Source organism: Liolophura sinensis, chromosome 1 (genome assembly GCF_032854445.1).
Source record: "Liolophura sinensis isolate JHLJ2023 chromosome 1, CUHK_Ljap_v2, whole genome shotgun sequence".
NCBI lineage: Eukaryota > Metazoa > Mollusca > Polyplacophora > Chitonida > Chitonidae > Liolophura > Liolophura sinensis.
In genome coordinates, this window is record NC_088295.1 from 12,185,885 (window position 1) to 12,201,600 (window position 15,716).

At 37.6% G+C, this 15,716-nt stretch overlaps 1 protein-coding gene across 3 annotated transcripts; it reads left to right on the forward strand.

Annotated features, from left to right (window-relative positions):
• Window positions 1–3,905: 3,905 nt before the first annotated feature.
• LOC135466358 (erlin-2-B-like) lies at window positions 3,906–11,697 on the forward strand. 3 transcript variants are annotated; one of them, XM_064743796.1, is made up of 12 exons: window positions 3,906–4,263; window positions 5,782–5,917; window positions 6,822–6,902; window positions 7,109–7,155; window positions 7,298–7,359; window positions 7,962–8,087; window positions 9,317–9,449; window positions 9,802–9,893; window positions 10,030–10,119; window positions 10,324–10,403; window positions 10,628–10,768; window positions 11,351–11,697. In XM_064743796.1, exons 2-12 carry the CDS (start codon window positions 5,810–5,812, stop codon window positions 11,375–11,377), a joined length of 987 nt encoding a protein of 328 aa, XP_064599866.1. In that variant the 5' UTR covers window positions 3,906–4,263; window positions 5,782–5,809; the 3' UTR covers window positions 11,378–11,697. The 3 variants fall into 3 exon arrangements, with proteins under 3 accessions (XP_064599866.1, XP_064599875.1, XP_064599883.1); XM_064743805.1 differs by having other exon boundaries at window positions 5,786–5,917; XM_064743813.1 differs by having other exon boundaries at window positions 3,906–4,231.
• Window positions 11,698–15,716: the final 4,019 nt, after the last annotated feature.

A 15,716-nucleotide genomic window follows, 5' to 3' on the forward strand; every position in this document is an offset into this window, starting at 1 on the left:
GTACCTTACGTACTTCCTTGGTTTTTTGATGGTTTGTGTTAAATGTTGTTTTGGAAACTGGCCTTACGATTATTGACCTGGAACGTCCATGTTGGTTGACTGCTGCTATTCAAATGTTTGTTTCGATGCCTTGGTTTAAAGAATCAGACCAAGACGCTTCTGTCTCCTGTACCCTGGCAGGATCTCTTTTTTACCTTCAAAGAACCCGATAAAGACACTTTTGCCTAATGATACCCTGAAGAGATTTCCCTTGTACTTTCAGAAGCCTATGATCCTGTCCTGTTGCCATCAGGAAGTTTCAACTCCAGTGTTTTAAGGGAAGAAGGCACCTATATAAGTTTCTTTTTTGTGTCTGTAAAGGAAGACCTCAAAAATTCGAAGCGAGCTTCACTAAACAGACCACTTAAAACAAAGCCTAAATATACTTTCATGTATTTTTTTAGATTTTTGAGAAAAGAGTTGAAGGCGCTGAAACATGTGAATTCCAAGTTGGGCTTTATAGACCATACTATCAGAGGTTAGGAACTCTGACGTCACCGGAAGTTTATCCCACTCTAATCACGGCACTGAATGTTGGAATAAATCTTTTTACCCATGAGATTACTGAAATAATGTTCCCAAAAAATCTTTTATTCTGGTGAACATCAGGAAAAAGGCGATACCTAGATACCCTAGATACCGTCAGCATGGCTCATAAAGCATAGTATTCAAACATTTGAATGCTTTTCAAAATCTGAAAAAATAAATGAAAGTACACATAGTTTTCAGTTGTCTGTATGATGAACCTTACTTCATATTTTAGAATTCTTTTATTTTAAAGGAACATACTGAACTACATTCTTATATGACACTGTCTTTGCTTAGGCTCTACCATGACAAGACATTCCCAGCTGGCCTATTTTAAGAGGCAGATTAAGAGAAATAAGATTCCCCTCTTACGACTTAAAAAGCGGACAAATAATACTGTGTACATATATACGGTATTCTGCGGACTGTCGTGGGTGCTGTTCCGCGTACGGCAAACGGGTCAGTGAAAAATTTTGATGTTATAGTTTTAAGTTTCCAGATAAACATTTGTTTTACTTCATTTTGATTTAATTTAACGTCCAGTTCATGCTACGATATAGGCCAGTCAGATTGCTGGAAATAACAGTTATAATCACCTGTATACAAGCATGGATATGAAATCAGAATTTATAAGGGTAAATATGACATTACCGTCAAGTAGCCTTAGGCAAAGCCATCAAATTTTAAGATGAACACACATCGTGTAAAAATATACCGGAGCTTATACCAGTCGATATTGTCAATGAGGCTCGAAAAGCCTCAACAAACCCATTCTCTGAAAACATAAAGTGTAGTGAGAGCTAAATGTGTACGTGATAAACCATAATTATTTCAAACTGATACGGCACGGTACTGCATTTTTTACTTCTGTATGTACACAACCTATCAAGAAACTGACACCGTCTTGATAGGAATTCTGAAGTCGTATGCACAAGCCCCTCTTACAGGACGACAACTCTGACGTCAGGACTCTAGTGGTCTCTTGGGAAGCAAATCTATTGTAATGAGGACCAGTACCTAAATTTGAACACTGCACAGGTTAAAATACTTGTCGCCTTAAAAAGGTTTATCATTTCCTCATTCAAGGTGGCACCAGCTTCAATACAGAATCAATTTGTTATAACTTACTGCTATCTCCAATACATCTTGAAACACCTTCAGCTGGGTGGTCTGTTCATCAACGCATACTACACAGACCATATATTCTACACGTGCAATGTTCATTCCACCATAGAACGGTCAATGTTTTCCTATGCCGTTTTGGAATATGAGTTGTACCTGACGTTGTACAGATCGAACAACGCATCAAAAAGAAGAATTAGCTTCCATAGATTAACAATGGCTACCAATGTACACCCTTCCCAGCTGACAATGACCGGCTTCGTGTTTCACAAGCCAAAGAGGTCACAAAAAAGCCTCCGTATATACCTAAACCAGGCACACTGAAATGTATAATCACACACACATTTTTTTTTGTTGTAACTGTTATATCATGCATCTTTATCATGCGTAAAGCATTTAAGATTTATTTCTTAGTCCTATACCAAAATTGTTATCCAGTTTGTTAATTTATACAGGGAGTTTTTGCCTAAACTGTTTAGACATAACTGGTGCTCATGCCAATAAACCCTGCCATGTATATGCTCAAAAGTTTGTTTGCTTTCTTACAGTAATAACATCACTTTATATTAAACAATTGTTGAATTGTTTATAATGAAAGTCTTATTTGTCGGTCTAATACTAGCAGACTGTTCCATTTTCTTTGGTCAGCCACTTCACTGAGTTCTGTACTTAAAAGGTCGTACAAATTTTATTCCTTCCTACTTAGGTTTTGCAACAATCCCGTTACGTGTTATTCCTTGAATTATTTTTCACTCTTGTAGACCATTCTCAATCAATCTACTATAATCTAAAAAATAGCTTACATTTATACAGGTTTTCCCTGTATAAAAATAATCTACTTCCATCATTAATCAAATCTCCAATACACGTGACCTGATTTATATACATGCCCTGCAGTCTTGAATGAAATAGTTATTTTTTTTAGATGTTGTTTTAAGGACATTCACGATAAATGATTCACTCGGAATTACCTCGATCGCAATAGCCGTCATCTGCGAAGTACATATCTAGGAATATAATTTCTTTTACGTGCCACTTTCACGGCTTTCTTATTTATATGTAGCTATTGTAAACACAGATTAAGACTTTTCCTTCAAGTCTGTCATTAATCCCATATTATAGGCCTACATGTCACGCACAATGTCACAATTTCAATTAACCGACCCTCCCTCACTCCCTCACCCGAAAAAGGTCTATTTAAATTTCCAACACTGATGACCAAATGAACGGCTGTTGTATGTCTACATGCTTTAAATATATAATACATGACCTCTTCATATTTAGTTTTGCTAAGTGGCAAATATTCAGAGGGCGCTGAAGTGTTGACCGTCTCAATGTCGGGAGACCTTCATGAGATCAAAGCTGGGTTGGGTCATACCAAAGGCTTTAAAAACTGGTACTTGATGTTGCTTTGCTTGACGCTCGGCACTGAGAGGTTAGAGTGAGGAGACAGAACTGGTCGGCTCGGTGTCAGTATAGTTTGAATACCTGCCACAAGAAGACGCAGTAGGCCTATATGTACACACACCTTGGTCCCCGTTCATCGTCATATCCCCGTAGGCCTACACGGAAGCCAACATATTGGAGGTCTTCAACAAACCTTAGACAGCGCATACGAGGGTCGTAAACCGCAAATTTTCGCCAAGGCCCCACAAGAGGTCATATGGGCGCAATCTGTACATTCTCCTGGCCAAGACCGGTTTCGAACCAGCAGTTCGCACATTCTTGCGATTGAAACGCAAACACCTTTAGTCACTAGACCACGCCCGTTACCATGGATACCGCGCCATAGCGTCCAGTTAGCTAACATGCACGAGGCTTACAAAGGCAGTAAAAGTGCTTGATGGCTAAATCCAGTGATAAAAGCATACCTATCCATACACTATCCTCAACCTTTCGGCATCTTTCATGGCTGATCTTGCACAATCCACAAAAGTGCTGCCATTAAAAAAAAAAATAAAAAAAAAACCTCGGCGTAAAATAGCTTGGTTATAAACAGTGTTTTTTCACAGTATTTAAAAAATAATATGTTTGTGGAAGCTAGAGAGACCAGGAAGACCGTAATTTAAAATACACGCACATTAACTATCGAGAATACATGAAATTATACTGACAGATGACATTCAGAGATTGTTAATCTACTGTGATCAAGATACGTATCGTCGGCTCTTAATGATGATACTGACTCCACACGAATGGCGTCGTCCAGCCGTCCATGTGAGCAAGGAGGTTTTGACACGTATAAATTTCATCATCGCTGTAGTCCATAGTCTCTGTATTTTCATCTGTCTTTGCGCCTGAACTACCAAGAACGAAGATATTTTCTGATGCAAGTAGACTGTTATGTTTTCATACGTGGCCACATGGGATAACGCCTTACTTTCACATTGACACTGACGCTGGGACAACAACCCCCTGTCGTAGTTGTTGTAGCATTCGAGCATCATCCCCCATTACAACGACATCCATTCTTTGTCATTTTCAAACTGGAAGAGGTGTCACATATGATATCAGGATATCCTTCATACTTTGACCAGCGCTAGTAAATATATTGTCTTCATCAGGAGGTGCCAGGTGGGATAGATGTTATGTTTTAAGGGTCTTCAGATGTCAGATATCTGCAAATTTATTTTCGACCATATCTTGCTTTACGCTAAAATAGAACGCCAGTAAAGAGCTCAAAATAATCCTTGTCAAACAGTGACTGTGTGTAACATATAAACAACCATAGGTAATTAAGATTAATCTATCTTCTAATACAATGGCATGGAGTTAAACGTGCATTTCTTTTTCTGTTTCTGATACTGATGTATAGAGTATACTGCAAAACAATGTGAGGCACCCCATCTGTGCTTTTTGAAAATATCATATTTTATAGCACTAAACAGGTAAGAAATGTAATTAACACAAACAGTAAATTGCGAAGGATTAGTTTGACACTGATTTTGTCAGAAATTTGCAAAAAATTAAGTGAGTAGAGTGCCTTAGAGGGATATACAAGGCTTGTTTTGTGTCATAGTCTGGATCTTTAAGTTGAAAATTTAAAAACTTCTGCATGTTGTAATCCATATGTCATTGTCTTACAAGATAATGCCAAACAATTAGAAAAGATTTAATTAGTGCATACTCTTGATATGGTGTGTATACTCTGTGCTTTGAGAATTATTTTGATGGGTCGGTAATTGTACTGTGTAAAATACGGACAGAGATACAGTCAAATGAAGATATGCACATTTTCTGACAAATGTCGCATGACCCTTAAAATTATGACATTTTTCCATCTTAACATCATGTCATTCTCCATTAAGAAAGACTACCATGTGCCTAGTTCCGAAAGTCTCAACTGCTTTCCTTATACTGGCCTAGCGTCGGTGGAGTCTTGATGCTATTCATTAGCATCGAGTGTTCGTACTAAACGAAAGTCCAGGCCGATTGTTGATGTTATCAAACAAGTTTTGTGCAAATAAAAGACACCTACCGGAAGACCTACTTTCCCAACCCAGCGCCCCCATATTTGCCTGCTCGATTCAGAATAGATTTTTTATGGTCATGAAGGCTTGCACGGCATACACTCTTCGGCTACTGCCGCCATCTTCCCACTGCTCTAAGATGAAGCAGGACATTTGCATAACTGCTCAAGATGGCGGCAGTGGCCGAGGAGAGTGTGCTGTGCAAGCCTTCGTGGCTATAATAAATCCATTCTAAGCAAGTAGGCACATATGTTGGCGGTGCAGTGGGTGCAGGAAGCAGGTCTATAGGTTGATGTCTTTTATGTGCGCAAGACTTGTTCGATAACAAAGACAATTGATCTGGACCTTCGTTGAGTACAAACTCAACACAGTCAGTGTCCAGACTCCAAAGACGCTAGGCCAGTATAAGAAAAGAAGTTGGCATCTTTTGGGGCTACCATGTGCCGGGTGCCTTCGGTCCTTTTACTAAGAAGTGCTGTTGTAGTTGTGTGCATTTAATGGTGCCTTGTTCTGTGACTAATGGAGATTTAAAAGCATCCACTTAGGCCGTATGGTTTAATGAAAGTTGATGTATAGTATCAAATTTTGTTGAGCTCTTGCTACATTTGATGTATGTTTTCAGATAGACTTTTTGGACCTTACCGAGAAACATGCCTCCAGCTCTCACCTTCTTAGCTATCGTATTTGCATTTATGGGAATAATACTAAATTTCTCCATCCATAAAATAGAAGAAGGCCATGTGGGAGTGTATTACAGGGTGAGTGTACAAGTGCCCCTTATCTGTGTCATCATCTCCAACACATTAGCTTAAAGATTGATTTCCCCAGAGCGGAGCAGAGTAGAAGGTCTTTTTCATATAGTTTACGTACAAGTATCAGGAAGTCACTTGACCTTTCACCTTCACTGGCCATGAGTTGTTGCATAATATTAACATCAAAAGCTCATTACCTGCATGTAGTTACATTAGTGGTTTCAATAGCCTAATTGATATTTAACTATGCTGTAAATGCACAGTACATGTATTGTTTTTAGTCCCATGCTCAAATAAATAAAAGGCAAATATGAATCCAATTTATATATATTAATCATTTAATTCCAAAGATAAAAATCATCGACTGGGTATACTATCTTCAGGGATTCTTTAAAAGCATACAGTATCTACCCCAGACAAAGCAATGACCTTCTCATATCTTTCAAGAAAGCCTGTGGCTTTGGTAACAATACATACAAGTATGTGACTTAGATATTGAGTTACAGGGCCTCTGTGGCTCAGTTGGTTAGTGTGCTAGTGCAGCGTAATGACCCAAGAGCCTCTCACCAATGCGGTCGCTGTGAGTTCAAGTCCAGCTCATGCTGGCATCCTCTCCGGCCGTACGTGGGAAGGTCTGTCAGCAACCTGCGGATGGCCGTGGGTTTCCCCCTGGCTGTGCCAGGTTCCCGCCCACCATGATGATGGTCACTGTTGTAGAAGTGAAATATTCTTGAGTACGGCGTAAAACACCAATCACATAAATAAATAAATATTGAGTTACAATATGTCTGCAATATTGCCCAGTTGGCATTAATCTATAATGAATCAATTAAATGTTTAGACATGCCATGACAGAATGTTATCTATGTTATTTAGATGTAAATAAGTAGAATATGTTGTTCTGTTTCAGGGAGGGGCTTTGCTGACCTCAACAAGCAATCCGGGTTATCACTTCATGTTACCGTTGTTGACATCTTTCAGAAGTGTACAGGTACAAACTATTTTGACTCTTAGTTTTCAGTGGAATGTTGAGTGAATATCAAAGATATGTTATGAATATAAGACTGTATTATTTAGTTATATGGTAACAAATACTGTATTTCTATTTTGTTTTCAAGACTTCAAAGCACAAGTGCAAGTCCAGAGCTCTGGTTTTTAGACTGATGAAATGACTGCATGTAATTATTTCTTTTGTAGACAACGTTACAAACAGATGAAGTTAAAAATGTTCCGTGTGGAACAAGGTATGTATCAAATTAAAAAAATTATATTCATAGTCTAGTTTGAATGTATTTTATTTCCAAGGTATGCACATTTAATACTGCCATAGTTGTGATCTTATTTTATTTTTTTATCCCTAAGCATTATCCTGTTTTTTATTTTCAGTGGTGGTGTTATAATATATTTTGATCGCATTGAAGTTGTAAATCAGCTGGATTCTCAAGCAGGTAATACACACTTACCATTATGCTCATACAATCTGACTTCTTTATGTACTAGACATCTTTACCACATTTCTATTATATTCCTTTAGCCTGTGTGGTTATTTACAACACCAGGTGTTCTCAAGTTAATGTTTTAAGTATACAAAACTTGCACCTATACACTGTAGAAATTGTAGCTGAGCGAGGTAGTGTGCATATTAACTTTGTTTAGTGGCCCTTAAAAAGTCTTTTCATTTTCATGTTGTTTTTGATAAACACTTTGTAGTCATTTCCAGGAATGTACACATACATGTACAGTAGAACCCAATTGTTCTCCATGATAAGCAGAACAGAATTACAGATACATTTTTCTAATGAAGAAGGAGACACACTGATCTTCTTAGCACTCAAAATTACCATGTGATGTTATCAGAGCTCATTATTACAAGTACATAATTTTAATTGTAATATGAAGAACCATTAATTTGCCAAGTATCAGGAATAATGAGGATTTATGAATGAAATGTACGACAAACTTTATCGAGTAATTAAGAGAATTAGTCTCATTGGGGAATTTTGATTTTTCTCCAGAGATCACCTTTAGATATGTATTTTCTTTGTTTCAGTATATGAGACAGTGAAGAATTACACAGCTGATTATGACAGGACTTTGATATACAACAAAATCCACCATGAGCTGAATCAGTTTTGCAGTGTTCACAATCTCCAGGAGGTCTACATTAATCTGTTTGGTAAGTGATAAGAGGTGTGGTTGTTGTGTTGGCTATTTCAGTTACAAAGAAATTCAGGCTTTGTAGAAAGAATGGTCAACTTTATCTGAGATGTTCACAGAAAGTGTTCTGATATATCTGGGAGTAGATATTTAATTGGTGCCATGCTCATGAGGAAAATAATATAAAAATATAATATGAAGGCAACTGCAATTATTTAAGTCACCATTAAAAAAATATTTATTTGGTGTAACCATACTGACTCATCAAAACTGGCCCTAAATTGTTTTTTGCTTTTCTCTGAGTGTTTGATTCCTTAATGCCACCATCTTTTTCCTTGGACAGAAAAAAAAAAGTATAAAATTTTCCACACCTGCCCAAATAACTATTTTTTAAGGATTGTTGAATAATTAACATGGATATTGCTTTGTAACAATGTTTTTCCTGTAATTCCAAAAAACAATTGCAGATGTGTTGTATGTGCTGATAGCATCAGTTGGAGACAGTTTGTAGATCCAATGATGGCTTGTTCACCCGTTATCAGTTTTGTTGGATTATTTACCTGTATGTTGATTTCTTCTCATGTATGGTTAGTTCACATGTAATCAGTTGTGTTGTATTATTCACCTGTAGAATATTCGTGTTGAATTCTTCTCGTGTGGTTAGTTCACCTGTAATCAGTTGTGTTGTAATATTTGCTTATAGAATATTCGTGCTGAATTCTTCTCATGTATGGTTAGTTCACCTGTAATCAGTTGTGTTGTGTTATTCAACTGTAGAATATTCGTGTTGAATTCTTCTCATGTATGGTTAGTTCACCTGTAATCAGTTGTGTTGTGTTATTCACCTGTAGAATATTCGTGTTGACTTCTTCTCGTGTGGTTAGTTCACCTGTAATCAGTTGTGTTGTATTATTCACCTGTAGAATATTCGTGTTGAATTCTTCTCATGTATGGTTAGTTCACCTGTAATCAGTTGTCTTGTGTTATTCACCTGTAGAATATTCGTGTTGAATTCTTCTCATGTGTGGTTAGTTCACCTGTAATCAGTTGTGTTGTGTTATTCACCTGTAGAATATTCGTGTTGAATTCTTCTCATGTATGTTTAGTTCACCTGTAATCAGTTGTGTTGTATTATTTACCTGTAGAATATTCGTGCTGATTTCTTCCCCGGTATTGTTAGCTCATCTGTAATCAGATTTGTTGGATTATTTACCTGTGAAATATTAATGTTGATTTCTGCTCATGTAGATCAGATTGATGAGAACCTGAAGAAAGCTTTACAGGAAGACCTAAACGACATGGCGCCTGGCCTGTATGTCAGGAGTGTCAGAGTAACCAAACCCAAAATACCAGAACAGATCAGGAAAAACTATGAAATGATGTAAGTCTGTTGGGAGGCATAACTCTTAAGTTCTTCAGTTTGTAACAAGATGAAATAACTACCATAGTTCTGTTTTTCTAACCTTAATTATATTCAAAACCTTCTTACTGCAGAATTATTCTTGCCAGTTACCTGCCAATTTAAGGAGGGCATTACCATTTCATTAAGCTCCCCTTTTCTACTTAATTAGGCTACAGATGCAAATCTCAAGCCCTGGTGTCACAAACCTCTATAAGAGTTTCAGCTCAAGTAAAGCAGATGCTGTCATGGCAGTAGACTTGATTACTTGTGTTGATGTGATATTCTTCATGAAAAATCGAATTTTTTTTATGAGGAAAAATTATTTTTCCAGGGAAGCAGAGAAAACAAAACTTCTAATCGTTAACGAAAAACAGAAAGTTGTTGAAAAGGAGGCAGAGACGGACAGAAAGAGAGCTCTTATTGGTAAGTTATCACGCTGGATTGATGTAGATGAGTTTGCCTTTGTTGTGTAAGTCCATTTCCTCCTGATCCTTGAATTATTAATTTGTAAAAGCATTAATTTGCAGTTGTTTTCAATGAAACTGTCGCTATTTTTCAGAGGCGGAGAAGATTGCTCAAGTGGCTAAAATTCAGTGGCAGCAGAAAATCATGGAAAAGGAGTCTGAACAAAAGATAGCTGAAATTGAAGGTGTGTTTCAGTATGTGTAACTTATACTTGCCTTCAGCTTCGTGAATTTGATGACCTGAAGACATAGTTAGAAATTCCCACATCTCATTTTCATGGTAAATTCATGTTCTTGTTGAAGTCACTATCCACGAACATTACAGCATGTTAGGTTTATAGTTGTAGACTTTCTGTATGAAATAAGGCTACCATTTCACTCACTTTCAGACTTAACTCACTTGGCAAGAGAAAAGGCGCGGGCTGATGCAGAGTTTTACAAGGCAGCTAAGGAGGCTGAGAGCAACAGGGTAAGCTCAGGTCCGGTTGATGAGACCAAACAGTGTTTGTTAAATTGCTAGGGCAAAATGTTCACTAAATTGTGTAGCTCATCGTTGCACACGCTCAAGTAGGCCATACACCATTGCTGGACTACTCATCACTTGGTCAAGCACTGTTTCATGAACCCTATTCATTATTATCAGTTTCGTTCAATGTCACGATTGATTATTTCTACATGTGATTGTTTTCGCAGGTGCGTCTCACCCCGGAGTACTTGGAAATGATCAGATACCAGGCTATAGCCGGCAATAGCAAAATTTACTTTGGCAAAGACATCCCAGACATGTTTATGGGCTATGAGCCTTTGGTTGAAGATTCCCTCAGAACTTCACAGGTGAGATCCTGGTGTAGATCACTTAGACTGATCACTCAGACTGATTGTCAGTGTTGTGTTGGTTGTTTCTTAACAAGTGTACTCTTGGTATTCAGTGTTCTTGATAGAACAAGATATCACTGGCTAGCTGTAAGTGTAAGTGATTTGGGGCAGGACAGTAAGGTTCCATTGTAAACGTCATTGAGGGGTATTTATGGGTATGTCATGACAGTTGATGGAGTGTCCGGTCTAGTGTTCAAGTCATGCTGTCAGGAGGTGGAGTGTCAAACCTTGTGTCACTGTCATGGTCAGTTTATTAGTTATGATGTCTCATGATTTCAACTTGTTCTCGCTGTGACATTGCTGCAATGTTGCTCAAGTGACTTTTAGCCATAATCATACATTCCTTATGATCGAAATTTTATAAGCTTAGAAATGAACATAATTGAAAGATTATTTAGCGTAGCTTTATTATGACTAACCTGTATGTTTATTGAGATGTAGTATGTGTGATGTACCTGATTGTAGCTCCTAGGACTGAATATTTGAATATTTTAGACTTGTTAATGTTGTATTCATCTGCTGTAATAAATTATGTTTCAGAAGTCAATCAGCAAGAACTCACCCTAACGACATGGCAGTCTGGAGCTTTTGTGTGATTGCGTGCGAGACTGGCGATGAGTTTTCATTTCTTGTCAACTAAGAAAAACAGAAATCAAACTGTTTTTATACACACATATTTTCTAACAACATCAGTTCATGCAATGTTAACTTTGCTCAATTACCTCTCACATTTCTATTTTAAGTAGGATTTTGATTGTTTCCAAATTGTTGTAAATCCACAGATCAGATTTTTTTATGAAGTAATTAGATTGTTATTCATAATATTTAATTTTTTCTGACTTTTTGAGAGGGAAGGTCTCAACCTTGCCTAACCTTGAATGCCCCCCCCCCCCCCATCCACTGTGGATGATGTAGCTTGGAATGACATACTGGAATGTCCCACTTGAATGGGATACAGCTAGAGATGTTATAAAATGCGTGGGATACTAGAATGTTCCTTCTGAGTGTGATACAGCTTGGGATTTTATTACATGTATGAGGTACTGGAATGTTCCATGTGAGAGTGACACAGCTTGAGATGTTATTACATGTATGAGATACTGGAATGTTCCATATGAGTGTGACACAGCTTGGGATGTTACTACTTGTATGAGATACTTGAATGGTCCTCTTGATTGTGACACAGCTAGAGATGTTATTACATGTATAAGATACTGGAATGTTCCATATGAGTGTGACACAGCTTGGGATGTTATTGCATGTATGGGATACTTGAATGGTCCTCTTGAGTGTGACACAGCTAGAAATGTTATTACTTGTATGAGATACTGGAATGTTCCATGTGAGTGTGACACAGCTTGGGATGTTGTTAGATGTATGAGATATATGTACTCCTATTTTTCCTGGGGCAGAGTGTTACATCTTTTACTATATACTGTGTAGCCTGAGCTCATTCTTGTATTGAGACACCTCGGCTGTTGTCAGGTTGACAAAGAGAAAAAAATAACACAAAATATGCCTTGGTACATCTTGTTAAAATGGCATATATTATGTTAAGCTTTGACTGTTCCAGTATCAACATTATAACAAATTTACACAACGTGCTCTTCTTTTTAGGTAGATTATGTTTGGAAACAGTTGTTGAAAGAAAAAACTACGGAGCAGTCAGTAAACGTGAATTCTGAATGCATGTTAGAAATATTCAGGCTGTGTTTCCATTGTATGCTTTATTACTCAAGGTAACAATAAAATATCTAATGACAGTATGTCTGATTTATCACTTGACACGTTTATGTAATGTGGTTAAGTAACAGCTGTTTAAGGATGTTAAACATTCCATGTTGTGCATGTGTTGGAAAGTGCTTGTGACTTTGACTATTGTTATGCCAGCAATGTCAAGTTTGTTGTCTTACAGTGTAAGCGGTGAAGATAAGTAGACTGATTTAAATTTAGGCTTAAACATTTATGCATATGAAAATGTTTCACACCTTTTGCATGTGTATTGAGTGCTGTTGTAGAGATGTAGATATTATTACTTTGTTGTAATCGTGTGTTGATCTGTTGTGTTTCTCTGAAATTTTCTGACGATGTTATAACAACACTGAATTTAGAGACTTTGGCAATTGTTGTAAACATATACCATACAAAACGAGATGTCATCGCAATGGATAAATAATTACTTTAGTGTTAAAACATGTATGTCTTAAAGGCAAGGTTAAATGATAAGGATAAAGATTGTCGGAATTGCTTTCTTAAATTGTAAAAAAAAATGCATCGTATTAAAGCCGTTGTTATAAGTTCAGGAGAATAATACAGAAAAAAAAGCTTTCTGTCGTTCCCAATTTTGCCTGGAAATGTCATGCAAGAACACTTGATGTCACCATCACTGACTTATAGCAACAAATGACGTCGTACTTTCAAACACCCAGGACGTCCTTCCAGCGTAATTGCCTTACACAACGCCATATTCGCTTGATTCATCGTCACGTAAGGAATATTACTACGTCACATCAGGAAAATTTTATGGAAACTGACGAAGATTTTATTTTTCAGGACTCTCCAATTAAATAGCGTTATACAGTGTACTTTTTCTTAGCTAATTTTTCAAAAATTTGTCAGTTACAGTATCTTTGTGTTTCATCTGCCATAATTTTTTGTCACAGGTGGTTTGTAATTCTATTACTGGTATTTTTGTCCATCTGTATATTACATGTACCTTGTATGTATTCCATCAAGTATAGGAACATTTCTTTGGAGGTCTTTCCATGTATTCTTAAAAAGATTGTATTTACAACTTCAATTTGGGAAGCCTTGTTTATAACACCTATTTAAATTCTTTGATAAAAAAAATCATATTTTTCAGGTTTTATGAATAATGGTAATAAATACCCAGACTTTAGAAAAGATCTTGTTTTTGTTTCTTTAAAACTTGTGTCGTGATATCACATAGCAGATTATTGCCTATTAATTATCAACTAATGTAACCATGGATAAAGACTGGGACTGGTCTTTCTTTTCATCCAGAGGTTTGGCTGACTCTTGGACCAGTTAACTACATTTTCTGCCTGTATTTATGACTGGTTCTGCACATTTTATTCCTCCTGACAATGCCTTATTCTGTTAAGAGTTTCCTCTGTCAAAACTAATAAATAATGATAACCTAAAGTTTATATTGTTATTACCTACTAAACATCTGTGGTTGAAAATATGATTTGTGTTGTTTAGCACTTTGTTTTGTTCATATCATGAAAGTGTCTCGTAGCAGGCCAGTCTCTAAGTGTCAACAAATGTGTGGTGCTGCATCACTGAATTGCCCTGCTGAAAATGCCAGACGTAACACCTCACCCAGTTATAGTATACTGACACCTGGTTAACCAGATACCAGATATACAACAGTTTACTTACACCAAGCTGACCACACACCAGACCTGATGCTCTCACCCAGTCAAATTATAGCCTACTGACACTATGCTGGCCACACCAGATATGACACTCCACCTGGTCACATTACACTGACAAAGGTCTTGCCAGATGCTGACATGGCACCTTACCCAAGTTACGGTATACTGACATCTGGCTGACCAGATATCATGACACTGCACCCAGTCACAGTATGCTCAAGCACTGGCACCAGACAGGATGTCCCACCCGGTTACAGTAGACACTCTCCAGCTTTGGCATCAAAATGAGCAGCATCAAATCCGGAAAGTAAATTTGTAGTCATGGGGCACTCTACACTCTTGGCCATCACAGTTAGGTTGTAATATATACAGTGTAACTATAGTGGGCAGCTGGACAAAACAAATGATCAAATCCATGTTTTATGCACTGGTTCTGAGTCTTTGCCTTTGCTCTCTGTATGGATGTGTTAATTTATACATGACACTTCTCCAGTGTCCGGCAGTGATACGTTACGGTATCGTGGATGGTGAGGCGGTCTCAATTACATTTATATATGACACTTCTCCAGTGTGCGGCAGTGATACGTTAAGGTATTGTGGATGGTGAGGAGGTCCAAATAACTAGGCTACCCATGTACTACGTATGTAAATTTATGAACACTGCACTTTGAGGGTTAGTAGAACATCCGCTTCGGGAGCGGTAGATCCAGGGCTAATCCTGGGTCGAGTCACATCTAAGACTTTAAAAGAGGAAGTTGCAGCTTCCTCGCTTGGCGTTCAGCATGAAGGGGAAGTGCAACGACTGGGTTGACCCGTATCAGTCTAATGGCTCGGGCGGGGCTGCTTACTTCCCTTCTGTAAGTCGTTTCAGTGAAGCAGCACTAGATAAACGAGCGGTGAAAATCCATCCTACAAGGAGGCATATTACATGCATTCTAAGAATTCCTTCGTCGTACATATGACTGAAAAAATGTTAAGTACGATGTTAAACCCCAAGCACTCACTCACACACTTTGAGGCTGAAACGTCGCTATTGCAACGGAAACAAATCTGATCTTAGAATTCACAATCCCTGTCACCAATAAGACCAAGTAGTTTTTTTTATTAGTAGTTACGTCTTTACTAGTTGCGTAAATGACCCAAGAATGTATATTGCATGTAGTGTCTATTTTCGTGCGTTTAAAACTCAGCGGCAATGTTTTTGCTCTTACAGGTAAAGGGGGATAATGCTCAGAAGCTAGTTGATATGGTCGCACGAGTATTTCCCCCTGAAACCGCTTTTTTCAACAAACGATATTTTCAGCCAAATAACACATTGCATTCGCTGTTTAATGTAAAATTTTATAAAACGTTATCGAAACGGAACGCGTTCTTCTGTCAAAACAATTACTTTGTGCATAATTCTACGTCAACGGGAATACAGAGTTACGATAATGTGGCTAGGAATAATATTCTTGATCTGTTCGTTTGCAACTTCTGCGCATGCTCAGAATTGAGCAGAGCAA